This window comes from Erythrolamprus reginae, chromosome 3, assembly GCF_031021105.1.
Source record: "Erythrolamprus reginae isolate rEryReg1 chromosome 3, rEryReg1.hap1, whole genome shotgun sequence".
Lineage (NCBI taxonomy): Eukaryota > Metazoa > Chordata > Lepidosauria > Squamata > Dipsadidae > Erythrolamprus > Erythrolamprus reginae.
In genome coordinates, this window is record NC_091952.1 from 167,844,066 (window position 1) to 167,870,712 (window position 26,647).

General features: G+C 40.8%; 2 protein-coding genes across 5 annotated transcripts in view; one reads left to right on the forward strand and one right to left on the reverse strand.

Moving 5' to 3' along the window:
- The window catches only part of DROSHA (drosha ribonuclease III), a 133,493-nt gene extending 132,146 nt beyond the window's left edge, over positions 1-1,347 (reverse strand). For 3 of the 4 annotated variants that reach the window (XR_011558676.1, XM_070747120.1, XM_070747121.1), the window contains exon 1: positions 1,249-1,322. The gene's annotated coding sequence lies outside the window, so the exon portion shown is untranslated. Of the gene's footprint in view, positions 1-1,248 lie in introns of all 4 variants that reach the window. The other variant, XM_070747122.1, reaches the window with a different exon arrangement.
- Positions 1,329-20,982, forward strand: C3H5orf22 (chromosome 3 C5orf22 homolog). The gene is made up of 9 exons (XM_070747123.1): positions 1,329-1,853; positions 3,132-3,277; positions 4,909-5,058; positions 8,111-8,567; positions 11,680-11,742; positions 12,722-12,843; positions 15,145-15,211; positions 17,923-18,062; positions 20,072-20,982. The coding sequence occupies exons 1-9, from the start codon at positions 1,743-1,745 to the stop codon at positions 20,226-20,228; spliced, it is 1,413 nt and encodes a 470-aa protein (XP_070603224.1). The 5' UTR covers positions 1,329-1,742; the 3' UTR covers positions 20,229-20,982.
- The last annotated feature ends 5,665 nt before the right edge of the window (positions 20,983-26,647 follow it).

Genomic DNA, 26,647 nt, shown 5'->3' on the forward strand with positions numbered 1-26,647 from the left:
TTTCTTCTATTCCTATATCTCTTCTTCTATTCTTTCATTGATATGTTCTATTACTATATCTTCTTTTCTATTATTTCTTAGATATATTTTACTATGAGTATCTCCTCTATAACGTTCATCATGTATTTTACTATGTGCATATAGATATATACCCACTAAAACCCTCATTGTGTATTGGACAAAATAAATAAATAAAAATAAATAAATATCAAGCATTTGCAATAATACCTCCCTGCAGGTTCTTAAGCAAAGACTCAACCCCTATCAAATATAAATATTAATTCATAAGGAATTCTTTTAGATTCTGCAACTCTTAATAATATTAACTAGGAAATAAACCCTGCTTATCTTTTTGGAATTTGTTTCAAACACAGCATGCTTAAGTCTACACTCTATGTCAGTGTTTCCCAACCTTGGCAACTTGAAGATATCTGGACTTCAACTCCCAGAAGTCCCCAGAAGTTCGATTCTGGGAGTTCAAGTCCAAATATCTTCAAGTTGCCAAGGTTGGGAAACACTGCTCTATGTTGTATTACACTTACTAGTTTTAATTCAGAAAATACTGTATATTGTTTACCAATGGTATATAACATCCTTGGGCGTTAAAGTCAAGGACTGTACTATCCTAGAGTTACCAAAAGGTAATAGAACATATGCATTAACGAATCAATTGGTGAACAAGATATTGATTGCTCTGTCTTACACAGGGTTTGCTCTTTAAAGACATCTATCTTTTCAAAAGAAGAATAAAATGCATGTTTATTAGGATCCCTTGTTCGTGAGATCCCGCTTTTAAAATCGGGAAAACGAATAAGATAAGCAGGTGAAAAATTGAAAATTCCAAGTGCTAAATTTCAGGAAAGCTATTTCTCGCGCTATATACTTTCAACATTGCGCAGAGTTTTTAAACTAAGAAAAAGACAAAATAACTCCATCCTCAAATGTGAGACCTATTTTAACAAATTAACAGGATTGGAAGGGACCTTGCAGGTCATCTAGTCCAGTGTTTCCCAACCTTGGCAACTTGAAGATATTTGGACTTCAACTCCCAGCATTCGCTGGCTGGGGAATTCTGGGAGTTGAAGTCCAAATATCTTCAATTTGCCAAGGTTGGGAAACACTGATCTAGTCCAACCTCCTGCCCAAGCATCACCTCGTTCAACAAAGACAGAAAATCATCCAAATCCCACTTATCGTCGTAGACTGGTTACCTCCCTATCAAAAGTCCCATGCAACTTTTTATTTTACCTGGGAACACTCCTTCTAACATTCCGCAACGCAGAACGTCTGTACCGGCAAAGACGGAGAAAATGCGCGTGTAAAATCCTCACACCGGAAGAAAACACTTGGAAGGAGGAGCCTGCATGATATCCAAACGGAAGATGGGGGCGATGTTTTTTCTTTCCTAGCAAAGGAGAAAAGGGCGAGAGAAACTTACAATTAATGAATTAGTGATTAATGACACTACAATATTTTGGTGATTCCTGGCAGCTAACATTCCTGGTCCTAAAATAATGGAATAATCATTGCTCATCCTCCCCTTCGTTTCCTTTCCCAGCATGCTTATGTGTGTCACGTCTAGACGCGTCCCCCGTTCTCTTTGGAACACGATCAGGGTTAGAATTCCGGTCTTAGAACGTAGCGTTTCCCAGCGTTCGATGCCCCGCCGCGCTAAAGATCTCGGCGTTCTATTTTAGAATCTTCGGTGTCCCGAGCGTTCTGTGACCTATGAGCTGATCAAAATGGGTAGCAGCGGCGGGGAAGAACAGAGCGTTGGACACGAGAGCAACGGGGGCAGTTCCCTCCGCACGTACCCGAAGTTGCCAGTTTGGGTGGTGGAAGATCATCACGATGTAAGTCAAATGCCTGGTCTGCAAATGGTTTGGTCGCACTTCGCTAATTCGCGGTGTTGTGAAATTGGGGAGGGGGAAGCAGGCCCAAAGTATTCGGGGCACCGGTTGCTGTTGCATATATAGGCAGTAAAAATTGAAAACGTAAAGATATTTTACTATGAGTATCTCCTCTATAACCTTCATCATGTATTTTACTATGTGTATATAGATATATACCCACTAAAACCCTCATTGTGTATTGGACAAAATAAATAAATAAAAATAAATAGACTTGGTGACCACTTGCACTTCGCCGTACGCAGAGATGCTTTAGTCACGTCTTCTCTCTTAGCCCCCCCTCCCCCAAGTTTGCCCTTATCTGGTCCAAATGAAAACATACCAATTTTATAGCGCTTAGACTTATATACTACCTTATATACTACAGCCCTCTCTAAACAGTTTATAGAATCAGCATATTGCCCCCAACAATCTGGGTCCTCATTTTACCCACCTCGGAAGGATGGAAGGCTGAATCAACCTTAAGCCTGGTGAAATTTGAACCGGTGAACTACAGCCAGCAGTCAGCAGAAGCAGCTTCCAGTACTGCACTCTTAATCACTGCACCACCAAGGCTCTAAAATAGTCTTTTTCTCCTTACACTGAAATTACTCCGCCATGGCTTCAAACCATCACACTTTGTTAACTAATTTTGGAAACCAAGTCAGCTGACCTGTTAGAGATATAAACAGATGTGTTAAGAAAATCTATCATAATTTATATCTCTTAAAAATATTTATAAAGCAATCAGGCTTTCACTAGGAAAATCTGGTTTTTCCCCTATAAGTTTACTTTTAGCAATAATCTGGAATATTGAGATTTTTTTCTGTATCCTCTTTATCATGGATTTCCAGTGTTTGGACATCTCCACACTTTCTATAATTTTTGTTGTTATTGTTTGGTTTGGGGAGGGAGACAATATCTGCTTTCGAATACGTATTGTGAATGCGTTATCCTGGCTGCAGTTATGATATGTAAAATGAGGTATTATTTTAATTTTCTCATTCCTAATAAAAATAATTTCTTACTATGACTTTAGTATTACTTAAGAATGAGTTTTGTTGATCTTGGGTTATATAATGGGGGCACAACAACTTTGCTGCTATGATGACTGGGACATAACTAATTATTTCCAGGCACCTGTATCCTTTCTGATGACATTCCTTGAAAACTTGATGTATCATAAAATTTATCCATAGATTTTTTTCGGGCACTAAAACATCTGCAATGGTGTCATTCCAGGTTCTTCCCTTCATTTATCGAGCTATTGGCTCAAAGCACCTTCCTGTTAGCAACATCAGCTTTGTTCATTTGGACTCCCACCCAGATCTCCTTATTCCAGTGGATATGCCTGCAGATACTGTGTTCGACAAAGAAACTTTGTTTAGGTACTGATGTTGCAGTTGGGTAGACCGGGTAGAATTTTAGCTTATGCGAACATAGAACTGTTATTTGTTGGGGAAATGGTTTCTATTGCTTTGTTCTTGGAGGGCACTGAAATTGCATAGACAGGTTGTAAAAAACCCTATTCAGCTCACATTGCATAAACAATGAAGTAATTTACATTCTTTAATCCAAAGGTTTTCAAACTCAGCAACTTTAAGACTTGTGGAGTTCAATTCCCAGAATTCTCCAGCCGGCCAATTCTGGGAGTTGAACTCCACAAGTCATAAAGTTGCCAAGTTTGGGCCCCCTGCTTTAAGCTTTATGATTTTGTGTATGCCTTATACCTATATGGCCTGATGGGGGCGTCTGAGGTTCATACTAACAATTCTACTTACCTAAGACTTAGTATTAAAGCTAGCCATCCTGCCTTTTATTTCTCTTGATGTCAGTTCTATTGCTTTATGTAGAACAACATGATGAAGTCCCAAAGGGGCTTTTTTTCAAGAGGCAACTGGACTTTCTTGTTTTTCTTTGAACAGGTTTCGCTTCTCATCCAAGAAGCTCCTTCAATTCAGAATAATTTTCTTGGATGAGAAGCGAAATGCCTTCAAAGTAAAACAAGAAAGTCCAGTTGCCTCTTCAATACATACATACATACATACATACATACTGTACATACACACACACACACCTATATATACAGTGGTACCTCTATCTAAGAATGCCTCTACTTAAGAACTTTTCTAGATAAGAACCAGGTGTTCAAGATTTTTTTGCCTCTTCTTAAAAACCATTTTCTAATTAAAAACTCGAGCCCGGAAAAATTTCCCAGGAAATTTGAGAGCAACACAAAGTTTCCTGCCTTTCCCCCTTTAATCCCGGCCATCTCGGGCTTTTCTGGGCTGCCAGAGGAGCCTTTCGGTGGTGCTTAAGGAGGCTTTGGCAGTCCAGAGCAAACGAAGCATTTTCCTTTCTCTGGGTGCTTGGAGAGGGAATAAACCTCTGCCAGCACCCAGAGAAAAGAAACTCTCCCTTCACTCTGGGCAGCGACTGTCCTCTTCCTCTTCATCCTCCTCCTCCCGCCCAAATTCTGAGTTTTTATTTCTTTCCTAATGGGTGTGTATGCATCATTTGCTTTTATATTGATTCCTATGGGAAAAATTGCTTCTACTTACAAACATTTCTACTTAAGAACCTGGTCATGGAACGAATTAAGTTCTTAAGTAAAGGTACCACTGTATAGATCTGTTTCAAGCTGTTTTGCTCTCATCAGCTAGCCATACCTTTACTGGGATTTGAACCTGGGGAATCTGCCTATAAAGCAGCAACTTTAATCTCTAGACCACAGGTTCTCCTCCTCTCAGCTTGTACCAAGGATGGGTTTTTTTCCCTGTCAAATTTCATAAAATCAAGGCTACTTATATGTGTGCTGTTTCTCAGTTTTAAAAATATACATTTGAACACTACTGATTTGCTGATTTTATATCTAATAAAACCATTCTAATATTGCTTAGGATGGTTTATTTTCATAAGGACAAGTGTGTTTCCAATGCTGTTTATTTTTTAAAAGAATATGTCATTTCTACCCAGGTTTTTGGAACATTTCAGCCCATATTTATCTGTTTTTTTACAGTGAACTAAGCATTGAAAACTGGATTATGCCTGCTGTTTATGCTGGTCATTTTTCACAAGTAATATGGTTACATCCACCTTGGGCTCAGCAAATAGAAGAAGGAACTCATCAGTTTTTGGTGGGCAAAGACGTCTCTACTACTACAATAAGGTAACTTAGAGAATGTGTTTTCTTTCAGTATTCCAAGAATTTGTTTTAGAATGTGTTTGTGTGCATCTGTGCTTGCACATGTAACTGAGCAAGTGTGGGTTATTTTATTTCTTAAATTTATCTGCCACCCATCTCCTTCACATAAGAGTCCAAAATAAACTCCAGAATGTGTGTATGGGTTATTCAATGTCCTATTCAGTATCCTAATAACCATTAATAAGACCCAAACTCAGGATTAGAACAATTGCAATCCAAAACATTCTTCATATATCCACAGTTTGTTATATTTTGCTCTCTTGGTATTTTATCATGGTCTGTTTCTCCTGTGATGTTTTTATTCTTTCCAACCCTGTGGAATATAAAAAAAAAATTATGTAAACGGGCTCAGGGGGCAGCAGAATAACTATCTGAATGAGACCAAATTTGATGCAGCAGGAGGAGATGGAGAAAGAAAGACAAAGTTAAAAAATCCAACTCAATTTGGCCAAGAAATGCAGCAAAAATATTTCAAGAACAATCTTTTGAAAGATCTTCATGGTAGACACGGTTGAGCAGTAATTCAAACATTTCTGATTTTTACATTCTAAACTACCTCTCCTCCTTCCTCCTGATCATGTGACCTAGAGTAGCGGTCCCTAACCTTCCCAGCTTTGCGGACCATCAGAGGCATGGAGAGAAGAGGGGATGGTTCTAGTCTGTACAAGTGAAGATGTGATCATGTGTGCAGCTACATGTCTTCGGAGAGGGGCGGCACACAAGTCTAATAAATAATAATAATAATAATTATTATTATTATTATTATTATTACATTTACACAAGTGGTAGGCACGGACGCTGCTTGCCCAAATGGAGCTTTACTGGCAAATGTTTGCCGCTCGTCCAGTGCTTGTGTGGTCCAGGTCAAAACAGGCTGTGGCTCAGTGATTGGGGACCTCTGACCTACCATGTTGAGACTCTAGAAAGAGTGCAGAGAAGAGCAACAAAGATGATTAGGGGACTGGAAGCCAAAACATATGAAGAACAGTGTATGTCTATTTTAATGAAAAGAAGAACTAGGGGAGACATGATAGCAGTGTTCCAGTATTTCAGGGGTTGCCACAAAGAGTAAGGAGTCAACCTATTCTCCAAAGCATCTGAGGGTAAGACAAGAAGCAATGGGTGGAAACTAATCAAGGAGAGAAGCAACCTAGAACTAAGGAGAAATTTCCTGACAGTTAGAACAATTAATCAGTGGAACAACTTGCCTCCAGAAGTTGTGAATGCGGCAAAACTGGAAGTTTTTATGATGATGTTGGATAACCAGTTGTATGAAGTGGTGTAGGGTTTCCTGCCAAGCAGGGGGTTGGACTAGAAGACCTCCAAAGTCCCTTCCAACTCCGTTATTCTAAAATTCTAGAATATAGTCTATGCAATCCGCTATATGCTTCTAATGTATATATACTATATGTACAAATTCAGATGTGACCGAAAGAAAGAGCAGACACATACGAAGAAGCAAGATCTGTACAACACCTTGAACAGACTTTCACAAGCTTATATAGACAATATATATACAGTGCTACCTCTACTTACGAACGCCTCTACAGACGAACTTTTCGAGATACGAACTGGGTGCTTAAGATTTTTTTAACCTCTTCTCACAAACAATTTTCCACTTGTGAACCCGAGCCGGCGCCACTGGGATGCTCCGCCTCCCGACATTTATTGCTGGCCAAAGCGCCTGTCATTCTGCTGCAGAGATTTCCCTTTGCTTCCTCCCACTTGCTGGCGCCGCTGGGATGCTCCGCCTCCGGACTTCTGTTGCTGGCCAATGCGCCTGTCATTCTACTGCAGGGATCCCCCTTTGCTTCCTCCCACTTGCTGGCGCCGCTGGGATGCTCTGCCTCCGGACTTCTGTTGCTGGCCGAAGTGCCTGTCATTCTACTGCAGGGATCCCCCTTTGCTTCCTCCCGCTTGCTGGCGCCGCTGGGATGCTCCGCCTACAGACATCCGTTGCTGGCCGAAGCGCCAGTCATTCTACTGCAGGGATCCCCCTTTGCTTCCTCCCACTTGCTGGCGCCGCTGGGATGCTCTGCCTCCGGACTTCTGTTGCTGGCCGAAGCGCCTGTCATTCTACTGCAGGGATCCCCCTTTGCTTCCTCCCACTTGCTGGCGCCGCTGGGATGCTCCGCCTCTGGACTTCTGTTGCTGGCCAAAGCGCCTGTCATTCTACTGCAGGGATCCCCCTTTGCTTCCTCCCACTTACTGGCGCCACTGGGATGCTCCGCCTCCGGACATCCGTTGCTGGCCGAAGCGCCAGTCATTCTACTGCAGGGATCCCCCTTTGCTTCCTCCCACTTGCTGGCGCCGCTGGGATGCTCCGCCTACGGACATCCGTTGCTGGCCGAAGCGCCAGTCATTCTACTGCAGGGATCCCCCTTTGCTTCCTCCCACTTGCTGGCGCCGCTGGGATGCTCCGCCTACGGACATCCGTTGCTGGCCGAAGCGCCAGTCATTCTACTGCAGGGATCCCCCTTTGCTTCCTCCCACTTGCTGGCGCCGCTGGGATGCTCTGCCTACGGACTTCTGTTGCTGGCCGAAGCGCCTGTCATTCTGCTGCAGGGATCCCCCTTTGTTTACCCCCGCTGGGAACATTTACATTAATGTTATGACTTACTGTCATAATGGGAAGAATCCCATTATGGTAGTAAGTCATGACGTTCATGTGAAAAAAATTGGAAGGCTCCCATTATGGTCATAAATCAAGGATTTTCTATATAGCATACATAGCAAGACTTTTTAAAAATACAACCTCTGAGAGCCATGGGCAGATTCAAACTTTCCTCCTTGTTTTAATTGTGATGGTTGTTTTCTTCTAAAATGTTATGTGGCAATCTTGCGGAGACTTAGCTCATCAGTTTTCTTTATGTTTTGAAGGGGGGAAGCGTACAATAATTTTGCTTGCGGGAGGAGCGGATGGTTACAGAGGCCTATCCAGCCATGAGTTTCCCGTCCCTTTTTTTATATTGATAGAAATAAGCTAACACTAACCATAAACATGTATTATTCCCAGGGTTACAAGCACAGATGCTTACTTCCTTTCTGATGGTCTCTATGTCCCCGCTGATCAGCTGGAGAACAAAAGATCTTTACATCTGGATGTGCGCCTAGTGAATCCCTCCGAAGCTGTTGGCGACTGGGAAGGCACCCAGGCTCCGTGTTCTGCTAAGAAGTGCAAATTAAGTGAGAAAGACACAGGCAACGCCTCTTCCTCAAAAGACTCTGCTGATCCAACCCACGGTTGCACAGATGGACTGTCTGATGGCGTTGGAAAGAGTATCTCTGAGCATGAGAAGCCGAGCAATTCCCGGGTTCCCTCTGCATCTGGTTCCACAGCAAAACACCGGCCTCAAATGTCAGAACTCATCCGAGATATTCTGCAAGTGCTGAAGAAGGACACTGCTTTTGTTTTAGATATTGACTTGGACTTCTTTTCCGTTAAGAATCCTTTCAAAGAAATATACACACAGGTAAATATCCGGCTACAATATCAGTCTTGCCCGTCGGTTCTTTTTAGAGGAGACCTATTTCAATAGATATTTCCCCCCTCCATTCTTAATGTGACTTTTAGTTAAGAATCTTTACCTTTCCTGCTCAAAGTATTCTTGACTATTGCAATGCGCTCTACATGAGGCTACCCTTGAAGAGCGTTTGGAGACTTCAGGTGTTGCAAAATGCAGTGGCGCGTGCAATTATGAGTGTACCATGGTACGCCTGTATTATTCCATCTTTACGCGAGCTGCATTGGTTGCCAATCAGTCTCCGAATGCAATTCAAGGTGTTGGTTATTACCTTTAAAGCCCTAAATGGCTCAGGGCCAGACTATTTACAGAACCACCTCCTCCCTCATACATCATTGTGGCCAGTAAGGGCCCACAGAGTCAGCCTTCTCCAGGTCCCGTCCGCTAAACAATGTCGGTTATCGGGTCTTCATGGAAGAGCCTTCTCTGTGGTGGCTCCAATCCTGTGGAATCAACTGCCACCAGAGATTTGCATTATTTCCTCCCTACTGGTCTTCTGGAAAGCCGTTAAGACCTGGCTTTTCCGACAGGCCTGGAATTAGGATTGACTGTTAGCATGCATGGGTTTTTTTTATGATACAGTAGTTTTTATGGCATTGTAGATTTTATTGATGTATTTATTGCTCTTTTTACTTGCATTTATAACTGTTGTTAGCCACTCGGAGTCCGTTTCGGAGTGAGCGGCATATAAATGCAATAAATAAATACTTTTTCCCAAATAATTTGCAATGCAGTATTAAAGCAAAACATCAAAACAAGAAGAACGGAAACAAACAATATAATTAAAAAAATCAGTTACAGCAGCACAAAAGGGAAACAATTGAGCATTTAAGATCTAAATGCTAATCATTCTAATCCACAATGTATTCTTTCAAATACATTCCTAACAGCTTAGGCATTTTCCTCTGTGGTGAGTTTGCTGACATGTTAAAATTCAAACCAGGAATGTTCTAAATTGGATATGATTTTTTTTCCCAATCTAGTGATTTTCTTAATAAATTGCATGACTATCTTTATACCTTAGGACTGAAAATTGCCACAAGATTATTGCAGTATGGAAGCTCTTAGGATACCAGACTCCTAGACTTATTTCATTCCAGACCACTACTCCCAAGAGCCAGTGGGTAGCCACCAACTATCTTTGATCCTTTTACGGCAGTTTCTAGCTATTCCTTTTTTACTTTGAATCTTAGAAATTTGATTACCTCTAGGGCAGTGGTGGGGAACTTATGGCACGGGTGCCACAGGTGGCACGCGGAGCCATATCTGCTGGTACATGAGCCATTGCCTTAGCTCAGCTCCAAAGTGCATGTGTGTGCTGGTCATCTGATTTTGCCTCATACAGGGGCTCTGTGAGGACGTTTTTGGCTCCCAGAGAGCCTCCGGGGGGATGGGGGAGGGCGTTTTTACCCTCCTCAGGCTCCAGGGAAGCCTTTGGAATCTGGGGAGGGTGAAACATGACCCTATTTGGACTCACCAGAAGTTGGGAAACAGGCTGTTTCCAGCCTCCGGAGGGGAAAACTGTTTTTGCCCTCCTCAGGCATTGAATTATGAGTGTGGGCACTCGCGCATGTGCGATAGTGCGCACCGACACTCTTGGCACCCAAGGAAAAAAAGGTTCGTCATCACTACTCTAGGGCATAGTAGGCTAAACGTCCATCAGACCACTAGCAGCAGCAACCAGGATCATGGTTTGAGCATGGTTTCTCCTTATGGAGTGGTATATATGTCTTAAGTACTATTGCTATGGCTATGATCAGGATCAAGAGTGCCAATCTCCTTTTGAGCAGTCGTGTTTGATGGATTGTCAGAAGGAAAAGGTGCATGGATTTGGGCTCAGCCAAAAGCCTAGACTGTTCCAAATTGTTGCTGCTACCATTGTAGGAATGTGTTTTTCAGGGCACATGACATATTGCTGCCCAGTTGTTCAGTTGAATGTCTGTCTGTTCCTTGTACTGAATTGCTTGGGAGTTAGTCACTACTGCTTCTCACTCTACCCTCCGCCTCCTCCCTTAATGTGCACCAGTAATGATTTCCCACCCAATAGTTCAGATATGATAGCTGGCAAGTGGATAGACACCTTGATGTACAGATAAGGCTATATGAACTGGAACACCAATGCAACACTGGCATTAGAAAAGGATTAATAGCAATGGCACTCAGACTTGCATACTGCTTCATAGTGCTTTACAGCCCTCTGAGTCAGCATATTGCCCCCATCAATCCTGGTCCTCATTTTACCAACCTTGGAAGGATGGAAGGGTGAATCAACCTTGAGCTGGTCAAAATCGAACTGCTGGCACTCAGCAGAGTTAGCCTGCAATACTGCATTCCAACCACTGCAATACCACAACTCCTTGAATCAGCTTTATGGGGAGGAGTTTGCTTCTGGGGCTTATGATTTCAATAGAGTTTCTAACAAAATACTCCCTGTAACTAGGTTAGCAGTCTTCCCATTAAATATGATGTAACTCTAGTGCAATTCAAGATGCTGGTTATCATGGCTTGGGAACAACTATCCATCTTCTTGTACAAGATACTTGTAGAGAGTTCTTGCTACCACAAGGACACGATATTCAGAGGCAAGCATTTCTAAAAGTACCTCTCTTTCCACCAGATATAAGGATGGTGGATAGGTTTTTCTACAGTTACTGCTATTTTCCTCTTGTGTGATATTAGCTGCACTTAAGTCAAATATGTTGTTTAGAATCATATGACTGAAGCAGCTTAAAAGTCAAAATAATAATTTTTAAAAAGCTGCTGGATTCAGCTGGATAAAGCAAATTTTAAAATGGAGCAGTTGAATTCTATGTGGAAATTAGTAGGACTCTATATATGGAAAAATCCAGAATCACTGTGATCTTATGTAGTTTGGTTTTAACATAGACAATAGAGAAAACGTCTAAAAAAACCCAAAGTATACATTTGATGATGCTTTTTTCTTTTTTGTGGGGAGTAAGGGGCAATTTCCTATAAATCGAGTTTAGGATTGTAAATGGTGTTCTGATTAATCAATAATGACATATTGTAATGTACTATGTTTGTTGATTTATTTATACAGGAAGAATACAAACTCTTAAAAGAACTGTACAGTTTTAAGAAGCCTAAAAGCAATTTATCAGAGGTAGGATGTTTGTGATTCTCAGTAGAGAATGGTGGAGGGGGTTTGTCAAAATTGCTTATTTTAAGCATAAAACGTATCAGGAAAGACTTAATGAACTCAATCTGTATAGTTTGGAGGACAGAAGGAAAAGGGGAGACATAATCGAAACATTTAAATATATTAAAGGGTTAAATAAGGTTCAGGAGGGAAGTGTTTTTAATAGGAAAGTGAACACAAGAACAAGGGGACACAATCTGAAGTTAGTTGGGGGAAAGATCAAAAGCAACATGAGAAAATATTATTTTACTGAAAGAGTAGTAGATCCTTGGAACAAACTTCCAGCAGACTTGGTTGGTAAATCCACAGTAACTGAATTTAAACATGCCTGGGATAAACTTATATCCATCCTAAGATAAAATACAGGAAATAGTATAAGGGCAGACTAGATGGACCATGAGGTCTTTTTCTGCTGTCAATCTTCTATGTTTCTATCTTATCTCAAGAAGAATGTAAGATGTTTGGAAAAGAAGTGATTTGAATGGGGGTAATGGACAAAGAAGGGATGCCTTCTTGGTAGCACTTTCGTGTGATTCTCAGAATGTGCTCTGGAGCATCACTAGAACCTATCTCCCATTTCCTTAAAGCAGCCAATAACCTGAAGACACAAGCGGACGGGTGGCCTAGAGGAAAAAACACTTGGAAGGTTGAGAATTCAATCCTAGAGAGTAGCAGATGTTTCTCTATCAGGGCACAAAGAGAAAATATATGCTGTGAACTCCACATAGGCATCGGGAAAGGCATCCAGCCAGTTCCACTCAGTTGCCCTGACTTCATCTTGAAACAAAGAGATTAAAGATTTGGAGAAAGAAAGAAAACATTCAGAAGGATTATGCAGTGCCTGTATCTCCAACAAAAAAAATATAGCCGCATTTTCTCAGCTGCGTAGCTAGCCTTCTGGCTTCATATAATTGGTTAGTGCTTTTTACTTTTATGTTTGAAGGACGAGTTGATCGACTGTGTGGAGAACCGCACACGGCAGCTAGAAGATCTAGAAGCAGCTTTTGCCGATTTATGTGATGATGACACTGAAGAAAACCTGAAAAGATGGGCTGCAAATCCTGGGTACTGTAATTTATTTATTTATTTATTTATTTATTTATTTATTTATTTATTTATTTATTTATTTATTTATTTGATTTGATTTGATTTGATTTGATTTGATTTGATTTGTATGCCGCCCCTCTGCGAAGACTCGGGGCGGCTAACAACAATATAAAAAGACCATGTAAACAAATCTAATATTAAAAACAATCTAAAAAACCCCAATTTAAAGAGCCACTCATACATACAAGCATAACATGTATAAATTCTATAAGCCTAGGGGGAAGGGAAATTTCAATTCCCCCATGCCTGACGACAGAGGTGGGTTTTAAGGAGCTTGCGAAAGGCAAGGAGGGTGGGGGCAACTCTGATATCTGGGGGGAGCTGGTTCCAGAAGGTCGGGGCCGCCACAGAGAAGGCTCTTCTGGGTCCCACCAAACAACATTCCTTAGTCGACGGGACCCGGAGAAGGCCAACTCTGTGGGACCTAACCGGTCGCTGGGATTCGTGCAGCAGAAGGCGGTCCCGGAGATATTCTGGTCTGATGCCATGAAGGGCTTTATAGGTCATAACCAACACTTTGAATTGTGACCCGAAATTGATCGGCAACCAATGCAGACTGCGGAGTGTTGGTGTGACATGGGCATACCTGGGGAAACCCATGATTGCTCTCGCAGCTGCATTCTGCACGATCTGAAGTTTCCGAACACTTTTCAAAGGTAGTCCCATGTAGAGAGCATTACAGTAGTCAAATCTCGAGGTGATGAGGGCATGAGTGACTGTGAGCATTGACTCCCGGTCCAGATAGGGCCGCAACTGGTGCACCAGACGAACCTGGGCAAACGTCCCCCTCGCCACAGCTGAAAGATGTTTCTCTAATGTGAGCTGTGGATCGAGGAGGACGCCCAAGTTGCGGACCCTCTCTGAGGGGGTCAATAACTCCCCCCCCCCCAGGGTTATGGACGGACAGATGGAATTGTCCTTGGGAGGCAGAACCCACAGCCACTCCGTCTTATCCGGGTTGAGTTTGAGTCTGTTGACACCCATCCAGACCCCAACAGCCTCCAGGCACCGGCACATCACTTCCACTGTTTGTGACACCAAGTCTATTATGACTTAGACTTTTAAGAAGATGATTCTGGGAGCTATACAGACACTAAAATGCATAATCTTTCTGGGAATTAAGTTACTTTTGGAGGGAGAACAACTTCACACTCTTGCTAGAATTTTTTATAACTCCATACAAGGCATATTTTTTTTCATGTCAAGTCTACCATCACACCATCAAACTTTCTTTATACCACAATGAATCTTTCAAAATATTGATTATTTTTGAGACAGGCTTACTGCCATGCTATTATTTCCACAATAGTTCTCACAATAATGAAATAGAAAGAAAAAAAGAAATTAAGTACATACAGATAAGTCTGTCAGTGTTACAGCCTGTTCAAAGAATCTGTGAGACAGAAAATATTTACCTCAGTTTTTAAAAGCCACTGAGTATCAGGACAGTTTAAAGCATAAAGCATGTTTTTATGTAGAAATAGGACAGATATCACCACCAACACCAAAATCCCCGCACATCCTCAAAAATACATTTTTTGGTAGAAAATATATTTAAATATTGATGTTAGGCTTTACAATTTGTCCATATTTATGATTAAATCAGACCTAGCTATAATTTCCCAGGAACATAAGTTGTTATTATATGATAACTTAAAAGAGAATGGTGCTTCAACATTTATTTTTTCTGGAAGAATTTTCCAGTTCTCATTTTAATGTGGTAAAACTTTAAAAATAGAAAGGCATACATTTTGTAGAATGAAGGGTATTGTATATTCTAGTTTTTCCAGCTTTGTAAGAGTTTTGCCTAGAACAGTGATGGCGAGCCTATGGCACGGGTGCCACAGGTGGCACGCAGAGCCATATCTGCTGGCACGCGAGCCATTGCCCACATGCTCCAATGTGCATGTGTGTGCCAGAGGATTTTTGGCTCACACAGAGGCTCTAGGAGGGTGTTTTTAGCTTCCAGAGAGCCTCCGGGGGGATGGACCCTCTCCCAGCTCCAGGGAAGCCTTTGGAGCCTGAGGACAGCAAAACATGAACCTATTGGGCCCACCAGAAGTTGGGGAACAGGCTGATTCCGGGGGCTGGGGGAAGCTGTTTTCGTCCTCCCCAGACATTGACTAATGGGTGTCGGCACTCACGTTTGTGCGATAGCAAACACACATGCTCTTTCCAGGAAAAAAAGGTTAGCCGTCACTGGCCTATAAAATTTCCTCTTTATATTAATTGCACAATTTATATTTTAATTTGATTTAGAATGAAGCCTCTGGTTCAACTGGTGCATAATTTGAAAGAACGAATGGGAACTCCAGATTATGAGATGGTAAGAATATTAATTTTTTTAATTATTTCCAGGCCATGGTACTGTCGTGTAGATATTGACCCACAGATATTGGTTAAATTTTAACCTACACTTGGCATAACAAGATTAACTTCTCTCTTCCCTTGCATTTATTCAACTGTAAGATTAGAAGTGGAAATTAAGTCAACTATAATTCAGTGTTGCTCTTCAAATCTGCAATGTTGAAACAATTATGATTTGTTTGAAAGAACTCCAGTTCATAAAGCAAGGTCTGAAGTTGGTTTAATTTTTGCACATATTTATTTATCAAGCAAACCATTTTTAAAGCAAGCACAGTAAGAATTTGTTCAGGACTGTTTTTGGTTTGGTTTGGTTTTCTTTGCTTGTTTTAGATAGATAGATGGTAGGTAGGTAGGTATTATTTTATTTTTTATTATTATTATTTATTAGATTTGCATGCCGCCCCTCTCTGTAGGTAGGTAGGTAGGTAGATCGGTGGGTGGATGGATAGATGGATGATATATATATTGATAGATGATAGATGGATGATATATATATTGATAGATGATAGAATTCTTTTTGGCCAAATGTGATTGGACAGACAAGGAATTTGTCCTGGTGCATATGGTGTCAGTGTACATAAAAGAAAAGATTCATTCTTCAAGAATCATAAGACTTAGTCATAGGATACAAATAAGCAATCAAATCATATTAGGAACCAGTCAATAAAAGGATACAAGCAACAAAGTCACTGTTGTAAGTGAGAAGAGATGAATGATTGGAATGATGAGAAGATTAATAGTGCAGACTTTGTAAATAGTTTGACAATATTGAGGGAATTATTAGTGTAGCAGAGTGAGAACGTGCGGGAAAAATGTTCTTGTGTCTAGTTGTTCTGGTGTGCAGTTCTCTATAGCGATGTTTTCAGGGTAGGAGTTGAAATAGTTTGTGTCTAGGATGTGAGGTGTCTGTAAATATTTTCACAGCCCTCCTTTTCACTCGTGCATTATACCGGTCCTCCATGGAAGGCAGGTAGGCAGTAATTGTTTCCTCTGCAGTTCTAATTATCCTCTGAGGTCTGTGTGTGTCTTGTTGGGTTGCAGAAGCAAACCAGTCAGTTATATAGGTGCAGATGACAAATTCAATAATTCCTCTGTAGAACTGTATTATCAACTCCTTGGGCAGTTTAAGCTTCCTGAGTTAGAAGAACATTCTGTGTTGTGCTTGTTTGATAACATTTTTTGATGTTAGGTAACCTTTTTAGATCTTGAGATATGGTAGAACCAAGAAGTTTTATCTTTATGTGTCTGTTTTATTACCTACCTTTTTATTATTGTAGTAGAACTTGACTTACGACTACAATTGAGCCCAACATTTCTATTAAGTGAATCTGGCTTTCCCATTATCAGAAGGTTGCAAAACGTGTTCACATGACCCTGGGAAAATGCAACTGTTATAAATATGAGTCAGTTAACAAGCTTCTGGATTTTGATCACATGACCATGATGATGCTACAGTGCCCATAAGTGTGCAAAATAGTCACAAGTCATTTTTTTTCATTGCCATTGTAGCATTGCATGGTTGCTAAATTTTATTTTATTTTTATTTTATTTTATTTTTTTGATTTTTATGCCGCCCTTCTCCTTAGACTCAGGGCGGCTTACAACATGTTAGCAATAGCACTTTTTAACAGAGCCAGCATATTACCCCCACAATCCGGGTCCTCATTTTACCCACCTCGGAAGGATGGAAGGCTGAGTCAACCTTGATCTGTTGTAAGTCAAGGACTACCTGTATTGCTGTGTTTTGTCAGAACACAAGGCCTTCTAAACTTTGTGTGCTTCGTTTGATTGAAACCAAATAATTCCAATGTATCACTCAAAGCAGAACTATTTGTTCTGAGAGCTGATGTCAGAATTTTCCCTTGAGTTTGAAAGGAGGAATGTAAGAGGCCAAGTTCTTTTCAATCAAGATACAATGTGAATATGGATTATAACATTAAATATATCTATAACATTAAATATATTGGGATACAATGTGAATACGGATTATAACATTAAATATATCTAATTTGAAATACGTCAAGCATTCTTGCCCAAAATAGCATTCTCTCGTCGTGTCTAAATTGGCATTCTGCAAATGCAACATCAACATTTCTAATCATCCCAGATGGAGATCCTTGAGAGATCAGGACTTAAACTCTAGAAAAAGACAGAGGGAGAAATTTGATCTAATATCATCACCTGGCAATATAATGAGAAAAGTGTTTTAACATCTTTTAAAGATTTTTCTATTCTCACCTATACCAAGGGTCGACAACCTTAAACACTCCAAGAGCCACAAAGGTCCTAATCAGAAACCCCATCCTCCATTCAATTCTGGAGCTGGCCGGAGGTCCGGTTCCCCCACCATAGAGTCTCCTCCTAGCACAGCATTCTATTTCCTCTACCTGTCCTAACTGAAAGCCCCATCAATTGTGGAGCTGACTGGAAAACCCGCCTCTTGCCATAGAGTCTCCTCCTGGCGCGCCCTGCTTCTTCCCTCCCTAACCAGAAGCTATCTCAAAATTGTGCCGATTGGCAACAGGGAACTGCACCAGAGGGATTAAAGAGCTACATATGGCTCCAGAGCCGTGGGTTGCTGACCCCTGACCTAATTTACTTAATTTGCTGTTTAATTTGCTTGGAGAGGGAGTTCTTGAGCAATGTACATGTGTGTCATTCTTTTCTCAGGTTCATCAGGCTGGCCTTACATGTGATTACTCAGAAATACCTCATCACGTTAGCACCGAAGTGGAGATAGAGAGTTTCGTACAGTCAATACAACATCTCTTGGGAAGCTTACCGAAACCAACCCTTGTGACCATAGCCCGGTAAGTTTAATGTTTTTATTAAACATAATTTTTATTAAAACCTTTTAAAAAGGAGGTTAAAAAACCAATACAAACTATTACAAAGAAGAAAAGAGAAAAAGAAAGAATGCATAGAAAAAAAACGAGAATGTGCAAGAAAAGAAATTTCTTGCCAATTTAAAAAATTTAAAATGAGCCGGGGTGGCGCAGCAGGTAGAGTGCTGTACTGCAGGCCACTGAAGCTGACTTGTAGATCTGAAGGTCAGCGGTTCAAATCTCATCACCGGCTCAAGGTTGACTCAGCCTTCCATCCTTCCGAGGTGGGTAAAATGAGGACCCGGATTGTGGGGGCAATAGCCTAGCTCTGTTAAAAAAAGTGCTATTGCTAACATGTTGTAAGCCGCCCTGAGTCTAAGGAGAAGGGCGGCATAAAAATCGAAGAAAGAAAGAAAGAAAGAAAGAAAGAAAGAAAGAAAGAAAGAAAGAAAATAGTTCCAAGCAGTGTGTTCACATAGCAGTTAGAAATACAAACACATTTAAACGCTGCCTTTCTCTTTCTCTCTTTTTTCTATGATAAATCACGTTCATGATTTTATTCAAAAAGTCCATAGAAGGTTTCTAGTCACTAATAAATATAGTATTTTTTAATCCAGTTAAGAAAGTTAATTTATTCATCTTGGTCAATTTGATCAACCATTCTTCCATTGTGGGTAGTATCAAAATCTTTCCATCTCTGTGCATATAATAATCTCACCACAGTAATAGTATGTTGAAGCATTCTTCTTGGATTTTTTCTATCTTCTGGTAAGTTTAATGCAGTTTGATAGACTGAACATGCTTCACCCAAAGTGCTTCTCCAGGCTTAGTAACCTAGTTCATAGTTTATGCTAAGACTTAATTAACTTAGCTTTGGCTTTGAGCCATTTTCTACTTAAGAATCTGAGCCTGGAAAAATTTCCCAGGAAATTTGAGAGTGGCACGAAGGCCCGGACAGTTTCCTGCCATTCCCCCTATAATAATAATAATAATAATAATAATAATAATAATAATAATAGTAATAATAGTAATAATAGTAATAATAGTAATAGTAGTAATAGTAATAATAATAATAATTATTATTATTATTATTATTATTTATTGGATTTGTATGCCGCCCCTCTCCGTAGACTCGAGGCGGGTAACAACAATGATAAAAACAGCATGTGACAATCCAATAATAAAACAACTAAAAACCCTTATTATAAAACCAAACATACCCACAGACATACCATGCATAACTTGTAATGGCCTAGGGGGAGGAATATCTCAACTCCCCCATGCCTGGCGGTATAAATGAGTCTTGAGTAGTTTGACTCTTTGGAGACTCAAAGACTCCTTTCTTTGGGCGCTTGGACAGGGAATAAACCTCTACCAGCGCCCAGAGAATAGAAATGCTCCCTTCACTCTGGGCAGCTGAGGAGTCGCCACAGCAAAGAAAAGGCGCCAGCTACAAAGTGAGTGAGCGAGAGGAGAAGGGAGCCCTTCACCATGGGAAGGAAGAGGCAGCAGTTAGCAGCAGCAGCAGCCAGTCTATGAGAGGCAGTGTATGGGAGGCAGCCTCGCGCCAGGTTTATTGGAGGCACATGCTCCTCTCCACCTCAGAGTCCCTCTTTTTTTTAAAAAAGCCTTAAAGTTTTGGATTTTTTTGATTCACCTCACCTCGCCTTCTTCCTTCCGCAGCGACTCTCCTCCTCCTCTTCTTCTTCCTCCTCCTCCCACCCAAATTATGAGCTTTTATTTCTTTCCTAATGGGTTTGCACGCATTATTTGCTTTTACATTGATTCCTATGAGAAAAATTGCTTCTACTCAAGAACGTTTCTACTTAGGAACCTGGTCACGGAACGAATTAAGTTCTTAAGTAGAGGTACCACTGTACTGCAAAACGAAGGGAGGGGGGAGAGAATAAAGATGAAACTGTACCTTTGAAGATCAGTAGGAAATGTTGCTCTTTTGAAATAAACTTTAAAGTGTGAAATGTTGGTATTCCCAGATCCAGCTTGGATGACTACTGCCCTGCAGAGCAAGTTGACTTCATACAAGAGAAAGTCTTGAACGTACTGCATTTGGTATACGGCACCCTGGATATTCATTTGGAATACTTGGAAAACGCAGGTCCTACTGAAACAGAATGTTCATCTACAGCATAAGCAACCTGGCTGTAGTCTATGGATGTTAAAAAGAGAGAGAGAGAGACTTTGAAACTACAAAAGTATTTTGCTTTGCTTTCTATGGAGTGGTATTCTTAAAAAAGTATTTGAGGAATTGGGTATGTAGCCCTTACAGTATTGATGATGCTTGTGATCCCAACCCATTTTTCTTTTTAAAAAAATTGAATTGTTTTTCTGCTATTGCTTTATAGATTATTTTTTTTTTTGCATGTCACTTTGCTTAAGAAGGTGACGCAGAAATTTGAATATGGAAAAGCTAGCAGTGAAAATTAATTTTCCTTCTGTTGGTGTCAGTTGCCATAAAAACCTAAAAGAAAAAAAAATCTGTCAGATACTAAACCTGTGTGTTTTACGAATGTTTAAAAAACCCAAACATTCAAATTCAAACCATTTCAAGTTGAAGGCATCCATCCTGAAGGTGAAGCCCGCGTATTCCAAATGTGGAGCAAAATTGCTTCAAGCGCTTTGAAGGCATTTTGTCTCAAAAGAGGATATTTTGCCCTTGAATTACAATGGTTCAAAAGTTTTTGGAATGCCTGACACTGGAAATGGTTGCTTTGCACCTGAAAAAGGCATTACAAACCTGCATTTTCAAATACTGTATGTACTTTTTGAAATTTCTGGAATATGCTACATTGGATGGGAGGGACAGTCTTAGTGTTATTACTCATTCTCTTACAAATCTTAGGTGAATGATTCTCAAAATTGTTGTATTAAAAAGAGATAACTTAAATATCAAGATTAATAATGATAATTTATTAAATTGATATGCTGCCCGACTCCCATTACAGTGCTGACTTCTGAATGAAATGGTGCAGAATTTAAAGCATGCCATGACTTAGTTGTGCATGTGGTAAGCCAGGAGTCTTATCTACAGCACCTCCTTAGAAACAGGTACAAGAGGCTCAGGGAATAGTGGGTGGCCAGAAGACTAAATACCATGTTCAACCAGAACTTTCAAAATACAACTGAGACAAAGGCAGAATGTACATCCTACTGTTATGATTTAATTCCCCTCTAGGGGTTTTTTTTTTTTGCCACTTTCAAAATCTGCTCTATAAGATGTCTCAATCTTCTATTATTTATTATTATTATTATTTATTGGATTTGTATGCTGCCCCTCTCCGCAGACTCGGGGCGGCTAACAACAGTAACAAAACAGTATAATCCAATACTAAAAACAGTTAAAACCCATTATATAAAAACCAATCATACATACAGACATACCATGCATAAAATTGTAAAGGCCTAGGGGGAAAGTGTATTTCAATTCCCCCATGCCTGGCGGCAGAGGTGGGTTTTAAGAAGCTTACAAAAGGCAAGGAGGGCGGGGGCAATTCTAATCTCTGGGGGGAGCTGGTTCCAAAGGGCCGGGGCCTCCACAGAGAAGGCTCATCCCCTGTGTCTCGCCAAACGACATTGTTTGGTTGACGGGACCCGGAGAAAACCCACTCTGTGGGACCTAACTGGTTGCTGGGATTCGTGCAGCAGAAGGCGGTCCCTGAGGTAATCTGGTCCGATGCCATGAAGGGCTTTATAGGTCATAACCAACACTTTGAATTGTGACCAGAAACTGATCGGCAACCAGGGCAGACTGCGGAGTGTTGGTGTGGCATGGGCATATTTGGGAAAGCCCATGATTGCTCTCGCAGCTGCATTCTGCACGATCTGAAGTTTCCTAATGCTTTTCAAAGGTAGCCCCATGTAGAGAGCGTTACAGTAGTCGAGCCTTGAGGTGATGAGGGCATGAGTGACTGTGAGTAGTGACTCCCGGTCCAAATAGGGTCGCAACTGGTGCACCAGGTGAACCTGGGCGAACGCCCCCCTAGAGCAAGTGTGAGGAGATCAGGGGTCAGGAGGTACTGTTTTGGGGAATTAAAGAGCAGTGGATCTAATTAAGCATTAGTTAAAAACATTTCTATCCTTGGCTGAGACCGTGAAGACATCTTAGTCCCACAGAAGTGCTCTGCTAACGTCTAAAGCAGGGTTGTCAAAGTCAGGGGCCTCAAGCCAGATTCAGTCCATGGGATGCTTAGATCTGGCCTGCAGAGCCACCCTGGAAGCAGCAAAGGATCTGGTCCGTGGTGGCCCGCCAGCAAAAATGGAGCTCAGGAGAGCCACTCGTGAGTTCCGTTTTTGTTTGCAGAGATTTGCAGGAGAAAATTGCAGCCGGAAATAGAGCTCAAGTGGGACGTATGTGGCCCTCGTGAGCTTTATTTCTTCTGGCAGAGGGTTGTGAAAGGCCGTTGCAGCCGGAAACGGAACTTCGCAGCCGGTTTTCGCTAGCAGAGCACTCAGCCACCACAGGCGTCCCCCACAAGACAGTTCATATATTGATGTTGAAAGTAGTTCTATCTCTAGTTCTTTTTTTTTTTAATTATTATTATTATTATTATTATTATTATTATTATTATTATTATTATTATTATTATTATTATTATTATTATGTCAGTACAAAACAGCAAACGAGATCACTGCTGGATTTCGTATTTCATCACCAGTCGGGTGCTTCCCAAGCACCTAGGACTGCGTGATGTAGCGGCGAATTATGTTTGCCGATCCCAGTAAAGCAGCCTTTTGCAATTGACAGATGGAGATTTTGTCAATTACGATGGTTTTCAAATGTCCGCTGAGATCCTTTGGTACTGCGCCCAGAGTGCCAAGTACCACTGGGACCACTTTCACAGGCTTATGCCAGAGTCGTTGCAGCTCGATTTTTAGATCTTCGTATTTTACTAATTTCTCTAGCTGCTTCTCCTCAATTCTGCTGTCCCCTGGGATTGCGATGTCGATGATCCATACTTACTTTTTCTCCATGATCACAATGTCTGGTGTGTTATGCTTCAGAATTCAGTCAGTCTGAAGTTGGAAGTCCCACAGTAGTTTTGCTTGCTCATTTTCGACCACTTTTTCGGGCTTATGATCCCACCAGTTCTTTGCCACTGGTAAATGGTAGTTCCGGCACAACTTCCAGTGGATCATCTGTGCCACAGCATCATGTCTATGCTTGTAGTCAGTCTGTGCAATCTTTTTGTAGCACCTGAGTATCTGATCGATTGTTTCATCTGTTTCTTTACAGAGTCTGCACTTTGGATCGTCTGTTGATTTTTCTATTGTTATTTTTCTCTAGCTGCTTCTCCTCAATTCTGCTGTCCCCTTATTCTGCTGTCCCATTATTATTATTGTTGCTGTTGTTGTTGTTGTTGTTGTTATTATTATTATTATTATTATTATTATTATTATTATTATTTAGATTTGTGTGCCGCCCCTCTCCAAGGACTTGGAACGGCTCACAACAGACAATACAAAATACAAATCCAATATTAAAAAAACAATATTTAAAGCCCTTATTAAGAAACAATCATGCAATCCAAACAAATCAAACATAACACAGAACAGCCGAGGGGTATATCAATTTCCCCATGCCTGGCGACATAGGTGGGTTTTACGAAAGGCACGGAGGGTGGGAGCAGTCCTAATCTTCGGGGGAAGTTGATTCCAGAGGGTCGGGGTCACCATAGAGAAGGCTCTTCCCCTGGGTCCCACCAGACGACATTGTTTTGTCAACGGAACCCAGAGAAGGCCAACTCTGTGGGACCTAATCGGTCGCTGGGATTCGTGCGGCAGAAGGCGGCCCCGAAGGTATTCTGGTCCAATGCCATGTAGGGCTTTATGGGTCATAACCAACACTTTGAATTGTGACCGGAAACTAATCGGTAGCCAGTGCAGGTTGCAGAGTGTTGAAAGACATGGACATATCTAAGGAAAGATATACTATACATATCTATACTAAAAGGGAGGAACTGATCTTCCTTGGTCGGATTCAGAACAAGACTGAGAGTTTAACATAAGCTACTGACAAAAATGATCTCTCTTATCCTACAATTGTTTGCTGCTGTGGAACAAATTATAGCCTTTGTCTACTACAACTTTGATCCTACTGTCAGTCCTTCCATGTAAACCAGACCAGAAACAGGATTTGATGAACTAATTCTACTTTATTGGGACACTACATCAGTGCTTCTCAATTATTTTTTGTTACGCCCCCCTCCTAGGAAGAAATAAACATTTCGTGCCCCCCAAGTCTCTGCCGACACACATCTTGCAGTCAATCCTGCCTGACCTACCACCCCCAAACTGCGCCCCACTTTCCATAATACCAAGCAGCAACAGATTGTGGCCTATCCCTGATAAAAGGCCTTCTAGATTGGATCTAACTGGAGGCTGCTTCTTCTTTGAGCCTCAATGATCGAGAGTAATATTTATAGAAGAATCGAAACAAATCCAATTCAGTTTTGTGGAATAGTTAACAGCAATTCCTTTATCCTTTCAGTAGATGGTGTAGTTTACACAGAATTCATTGATTTCCTCGTTTCTGAGGAAATAATAAGTTTCTTTGTGTGAGAGGGATTCTTTTACAATTGCTTTACTATTTAAAATTAATACATTAGATAGAGTTTATATTAAAAATGAGAAGGATTTATACTTACAGCATTTTCACATACCGCACAAATACTATTTAATTTCTTATTATTATCGATCAAATGTATATCGTTTTGGTCCAACCATGGGAAATGCAAGTCATCACTCTTATATTGCAGTCTTCTCAGTAAAACCCTATTAGCTTTTTTGCCTTCTGGGAAAGTGTAAAATAGGATTTGTTTGGGACCTGACCAGCAGTATATGTTGATTAACTCAGAAGTCCAAGACTGAAATTAGATGACAAAAACATATAAGCTGGGGAAAAAAGTGATTGTAGATAGTGAGAAACGATAATTTGAAAATGGCCACCACCCTAAGCCAATTTTCTAACCTTCAACACTGAATCTAATATAGCAATATAAATCTCTGTTGATTTTTTTTTGTAACACTTCAAAAACAACTCATATTGAGAAATAACCAGGTGAAACAGTGTACACAGCCTTTTATGTATTTATTTTGTAAAATCAGATTTACCAAGCTACCTAACTCAATCAAGTCTAGGTGTCTTATGATAAAAATGATCAGTCAAGACTTCAGAATAAGATGGCCTGATAAAAAGTAGAAAATGACAAGGTCCGAGAGTATATATTTATCCAAGGTCATCTCAGGTCTTGGAAAAATAATCCAGTCTTCAAGACTCTTTAATGATTCTCCAAGTCAGAGCAAAGCAAACCTTGCAGTAGAGACTGTTCCTGAGGTCATACCAGAGAAGGCAAGACCTTTCTCTACCCATTAGTGGACATTGTTTCAAGGATGGGATCTGGAGCTCGGATAGTCAGAACAAAGTCATGGAGTAGACCACTGCTTCTCTCCTTCTATATAGACATAAACCCATTAAGGACCCCATGATGGGTATTGCAGGTCAACCAATTGTAAATCTCTTTGGAATTGGAGCCATCCAATATTCATTGTTCCTTTTCATCAAAAAGGAGGCTATGGTCAACTTAATCAAATGCTTTCTTGAAGGCTAATTACATTCATCCACAGTATTATCTTGGCTTACTAATCTTTTTTTTTTTTTTGTATGTGCCTTCAAATCAGTATTGTCTTCTGGTGACTACCTGCAGTTTTCCTGGCAAACAGTTTTCCATTGTCTCCTTTTTTGGATTGGGACAGAATGGCAAGACCAAGATCACCCAGCTGGTTTTATGCCAACAGTGGATGCCTAAAGTGGAATTACAACTCAGAGTCTTCCCGTCTCTATCTATCTAGTCATTACATTTACCAAGATTTTAATGATTTTCTGAATGTTCGTAGGGTGAGAGGTGCGCACAATTCTGGCAGAGAATCATTTCAGAAATCAGGAGCCACAACAGAGGATGCACACATCCTGGTCCAGCAAGGGGGCATGGTTAAATCAACAGGATCTAAACCAGACACATTCCGCCTGACCTCAGCAGACAGGAAGAAGTAATTGAAGTCAGGTGGTCCATTAGATAATCAAACTCTATGCCGTGAAGAGTTTATAGATGATGACCAGCACCTTGAATTGCATTCAGAAACCAACTAGTAATTAGTGCAATGGGGACATGTGGTCCCACCATTTTGCCAAAAGAAAATAGCAAGATTTGACTAGCACAGTCTAATTTGAATAAATTCATGGGGTTTCAAGTAATTATCTAATAATTATCATCTGCATAGTGGTGCAGTGGTTAGAATGCAGTATTGATCCTGCAGTTTGATCCTAACCAGTCAGGCTGCCACCCTTCCAAAGTCGACAGAATGAAGACCCAGATTGCCGGGGGCAATATAATGAGTCTCTCCAATATAGACCACTATGACGTGGAATATAAGTCCTAAGTCCTATTGCTATCTCATTATTTCCTAAATGTTTGCCAATTCACTGCTTGAGTACCTTTCTAGGTACAGATCCATCTGTAATTTATTTATTTTTAAAGGGAAATCTTTTGTGTGCC